The 5,021-nt window shown below is 54.9% G+C and overlaps 1 protein-coding gene across 1 annotated transcript; it reads left to right on the forward strand.

The window, feature by feature from the left end:
• The first annotated feature begins 1,648 nt into the window (after nt 1–1,648).
• Pou4f3 (POU class 4 homeobox 3) lies at nt 1,649–3,110 on the forward strand. The gene is made up of 2 exons (XM_042692197.1): nt 1,649–1,812; nt 2,136–3,110. The coding sequence occupies exons 1-2, from the start codon at nt 1,693–1,695 to the stop codon at nt 3,033–3,035; spliced, it is 1,020 nt and encodes a 339-aa protein (XP_042548131.1). The 5' UTR covers nt 1,649–1,692; the 3' UTR covers nt 3,036–3,110.
• Nucleotides 3,111–5,021: the final 1,911 nt, after the last annotated feature.

The following is a 5,021-nucleotide window of genomic DNA, read 5'->3' on the forward strand; positions in this document are numbered from 1 at the left end:
CAGGACGTCCTGTCAGGCCCCAGCGTCTGTCCTTAGGCTCCGGTCCTCCACCACTGCGCCTGCACCCTATTAAGCTTCTGGGAAACCCAGCACACACTCTCCCGGCATGGTGACTGCTCTAAAGCCCGGAGATGGCTCCTTGGGCCAGAGGGCGACAGCCAGCCGGCCTGCTGTGGCTGCTACACCGCAGCTAGGCGCGGGGGTGGGGCTGGGGGTGGGGGTGGGGGGTTCTCTTCCAGCCTCGAGGGCGGTGCGCCCCGGCGGCCACAGACTCAGGATTCCCCATCCATTATTTACGATGTTTACTAGCTGGGGGGGAGGGGGAGAAGGAGTGAAAAGAAGGGGGCGGGGAACAAGTGGGGAATTGACACAGGGAGCAGGGCAGCACCAACTCCGGGACCCTCCGAAAGTTGAGGAAGACCCGAAGGCCAAGTGGCCAAAGGAGTCACCGTGACTCAGGGTACGCCCCTGGGGCGCAGTAAATATCTGTGGATGCAAAGACCGCTGATCTTTACTTCCCTCGTCTGTGTAGGATTGGGGTGAGGATCCCGAAAACGAACTCCATAACTTGCCGGGATTAGTGGCTTGGATAAATGACAGCTCTGTCCCGGGTCGGGGGAGGGAGGGGGGATGAGGGGCGGGAAATGGGGCTTCTATGCTTCGGTGGCCCAGAAGAAGTGCCCGAGGCGAATTAGGAGGCCCCAAGAGGCCGATCTGGACTGCGACTCCTGTAAAGACAACGCAGCCAGCTTTCTTAGACTGGAGGCGCTCAGCATGGAAGAGTGGGCCAAGTTGTCTTTCTCAGATGAAAGCAAGCAAATCAAGGGTGGGAGGAAGCCGCCGGCCTCCAGGGCCTCTGGCCCAGGCAGATCGTGTGTGTGTGTGTGTGTGTGTGTGTGTGTGTGTGTGTGTGTGTGTGTGCGCGCGCGCGCGCGCGCGCCCCCCGGGGCTCGTTCTAGCCGTCCCAAGCTCTTGCCTAGGCTGGTAGAGGCGCCTCTTCTCTGCTGCGGTGCTGAGCTCTGGTGGACAGCCCCGGCGTGGGGCCAGGAGCGCCCTGGAAATGGACAGTTTGGCGGCAGCCAGGCCAAGGGAGAATGGGGGCGGGCGAGGATAGAATCAAATGGGGGAGGAGAGGGTCCGGATAGGGTCAGCTTCTGATCCTCTCTCAGCTCAAAGTTGCCCTGGGATCCAAGTAGTTGGGACGACGTAGAGGTTTGACTTTGAAGTGGGGGGGGGGAGGGAGAGGGAAGTCCAAGAGGAAGTTTGAGACTTGGGTGGGGGGAGGGAGATGTCTAGGACGAAAACGAAAGAATCGGTAAAAGTCTAGCAAGGCTGGAGCCAGGCGGGGCGGGGCGGACAGGAAGTGGCCCGGCCAGGCCTGGGTATAAATGCTGCGGAGGGGGCGGCCGCCACTGGCTCAGAGGAGAGCGCGCGCGGCAAGCGGCTGTGTCTTGGTGCCTCCCCGGCCGCCCCTGCGAGTCCGGGGCGCGTGTGCACGCCTGCGCGTGCTCGGGCCCTTCCTGGCAGGCTGCTTGTAAGATGAGTGAAGAAGCAGGTGGGGGAGAGGGGAGGCAGCAAGCGAGAGGGCGAGGGGAGCGCGGGCACTGAGCGGCGCTCACTTGGAGCGTGGAGAGCAAGCGAGACGAGCCTTGATTCCATGTCCCCCGCTGCCTCCCTGCCAGGCGCGCGAAGATGATGGCCATGAACGCCAAGCAGCCTTTCGGCATGCACCCGGTGCTGCAAGAACCCAAATTCTCCAGCCTGCACTCCGGCTCAGAGGCCATGCGCCGAGTCTGTCTCCCAGCCCCGCAGGTACGTAGTGGAGCATAATTACCGCTCTAAGGCACATTTTTTTTTTTTTTGACAGGCACTAGCTTCATGTTTTTTTCATGTCGCACAGAACAATCGCCGCTGTCTGAACCCCCTCTTCTGGTCTCCCCCGCGCTCTGTCCCTGCGCGCTCGTTCTCATTCATGTCTCTGATCCACACGTCTGTTCCAGCAGAGCGGCTGCCTTCCGTATTAATTTTTATGACCTGGGCTTTGAGGAGAGGCATCTCGGTTGCTTGAAAATGTGTTTTAATCCTGAGTTGACAGTATTCCCCACTGACCGTGCTGTGCGCCTTCTCTCATGCAGCTGCAGGGTAATATATTTGGAAGCTTTGATGAGAGCCTGCTGGCACGCGCCGAAGCTCTGGCTGCGGTGGATATCGTCTCCCACGGCAAGAACCATCCATTCAAGCCCGACGCCACCTACCATACCATGAGCAGCGTGCCCTGCACGTCCACTTCGTCCACCGTGCCTATCTCTCACCCGGCCGCGCTCACCTCGCACCCGCACCACGCCGTGCACCAAGGCCTCGAAGGCGACCTGCTGGAACACATCTCACCCACGCTGAGCGTGAGTGGCTTGGGAGCGCCGGAGCACTCGGTGATGCCCGCTCAGATCCACCCGCATCACCTAGGCGCCATGGGCCACTTGCACCAGGCCATGGGCATGAGTCACCCGCACGCCTCCGTGGCTCCGCACAGCGCCATGCCCGCGTGCCTCAGCGACGTGGAGTCCGACCCTCGCGAGCTGGAGGCCTTCGCCGAGCGCTTCAAACAGCGGCGCATCAAGTTGGGGGTGACCCAGGCGGATGTGGGCGCGGCTCTGGCCAACCTCAAGATCCCCGGCGTGGGCTCGCTCAGCCAGAGCACCATCTGCAGGTTCGAGTCTCTCACGCTCTCGCACAACAACATGATCGCGCTCAAGCCGGTGCTGCAGGCCTGGCTGGAGGAGGCCGAGGCCGCCTACCGAGAGAAGAACAGCAAGCCCGAGCTCTTCAACGGCAGCGAGCGAAAGCGCAAACGCACGTCCATCGCCGCGCCGGAGAAGCGCTCACTCGAGGCCTATTTCGCCATCCAGCCACGTCCTTCATCCGAGAAGATCGCAGCCATTGCTGAGAAACTGGACCTTAAAAAGAACGTGGTGAGGGTCTGGTTCTGTAACCAGAGACAGAAACAGAAACGAATGAAGTACTCGGCTGTCCATTGACTGCGGCCCGGCGCAGCGACGGGGAGCCCGGAGAGCCGGTAGAGCGCATCGCCCCCTTCCGATGGGAGGGAAGGTGGTGGAGGAAACTCCAGGAGGTTTCCTTGGCAGGTCAGGCTCTCTTCCCCGAAGCCGCAGACTTTCTCCTTTAGCCTGCCTAATTGCCTCCCGGCCTGCTCTTTCTCTCTCTTTGTTTTTGTTTTTGTTTTCCCTTTCGATTCCCATCCCCACCCATCCTTAAAGAAAAAAAAAAAAAGTTTTGGCGCTAGGAAAAAATTCAAGGGCGGACCTGGAGGAAATTTGTGCTGTCCGTGGTGCTGAAACGCGCCCTTGCGCGCCCAACTGTGAGACTCCCGGACAGAAGCTCCAAGGCCGAGGGCAGTGAATTGATCCAGTTGCTTAACCCTAGGGCGAAAGCGCCACTGCTAAGCGCAGTTAGGCAAGGGTTTAAGGATGGAAAGGAAGCGATAAATAATATAAAGTCTAGTATATCTAAGCGGAACGCAAACATGTACTGGAGATTTATTAGAGTATATAAAATAAACGTATGTTTCCAAAGGATAGCCTTATAATCCCTTCTCCACCCAAACTCTATTCATCTTTTTTCTTTGGTTTGCTATACATTCTCATAAAGTAGCATGGATTAGGTTCAGAGAAAGTGTGTGGAGAAAAGAGGGCTCTGAGCTCTTAGTGGTAAGCAGATCTCCGGAAGAGGTGGGCCTACTCTAGCCACTGCAAACGCTGGCATCTCTTTGGGAATTGCAAGCAGAGGTCAGTACCAGCTTTGGTCACCTTTCACGACCCACTGGTGTTTTAGGGGGTAGTTACCACGTGGTAGTGGGGCTGAGGACTGGTAGTGTTCCAGACCAGACCAACCAAAAACCCTCCTAGCTTCATCTTGCTGTTCTTGCCAGAGTACCAGCTCAGCCATCCAAAACGACCGTAACTTCTCCCAATCATATGCAAGTCCTTCTAACATGTCCAACCTCGTTACACTTTTATTTCTGCTCTCGTTAGCACTGTTGATCTCTGTTATTTATTTAAATCCATTTCCCCTCATATCCTTTACTTACTTGAGCATCTCTCTGTGGAAGGTCCACTCATAATTATGAACAGGAAACGAAGCAGGACCACTGGCCTGGACCCTTATCACCAATCATTCCAGTCCAGTCATATTTATTTTTTTGTTGTTGTTGCTTCATATAGTTTGTGTGTTGCTGTGTGATCTTTGGTTTCATTCTCAAGACAGACACAAATAAAATTTTAAGTTTTACTCCCTCTCTCTCTCTACCCCTTGAATTAACTTCTAAAATAAATGCTTTATTTTTCAACCTGAATCTCAGTGGTTTTCCTTCTCAGATTTTTAAAAGGTACTGGTCTTGGGAAAGATCGTGAAGTGAGAAACCAAAAGGGCTCTTTTCCTGCCCACCCAATCCCAGCGTTCTCTCGTTTCCAGTCTCTTTCTGAAGCATCTCCTCCTGGGAGATCTGGTGGTCCCTTTAGGGAACTCAGGGTTTCAAAGCCCTTTTCCAGCACTTCAGGTGCTGGACTATCAGCCTTGACTCTGATTGTAAAGTTGGAGTCCCAATGCTATCACTTCATGGTTAAACCACCTTGAAAGCTAGTTTCTTAACTTCTTAGCCTTCCAGGTGAAGATCGATGGATAAGAATGAAAGCCTAATATTTCTCTAGCATGGTAATTACCAGGAGAGGGTAAGATTGTGTGGATGTATCTGGAAGGTGATGTTTGACAGTGGGAATGGGAAACAAACCATTTTGAGCGAGCGGAATACTGAAGAGACATGGAATAGAAGTAAAGAAGGAGAAAAGTAGTTTCTGGGACCTTGTGTTGGGGCTCTTTTCCGGTCTCTTCAAAAACTCATTTGAAAATTGTAATCCAGAGTAGTCGACCTCAGCTTTTCTGTGGAGGAACAAATAGGAAGCAAATGGCACAATAATGTCTTGCACACAGTAGGTGCTTAACAGATG

Source organism: Dipodomys spectabilis, unplaced genomic scaffold (genome assembly GCF_019054845.1).
Source record: "Dipodomys spectabilis isolate Male_0828 unplaced genomic scaffold, ASM1905484v1 ptg000147l, whole genome shotgun sequence".
Lineage (NCBI taxonomy): Eukaryota > Metazoa > Chordata > Mammalia > Rodentia > Heteromyidae > Dipodomys > Dipodomys spectabilis.

Coding starts and splice junctions, on each gene's coding strand:
- Pou4f3 (XM_042692197.1), top strand. CDS start 1,693: ATGATGGCCATGAACGCCAAGCAGCCTTTCGGCATGCACCCGGTGCTG. Junction 1,813..2,135: donor TCTGTCTCCCAGCCCCGCAG/GTACGTAGTGGA, acceptor TCTCTCATGCAG/CTGCAGGGTAATATATTTGG.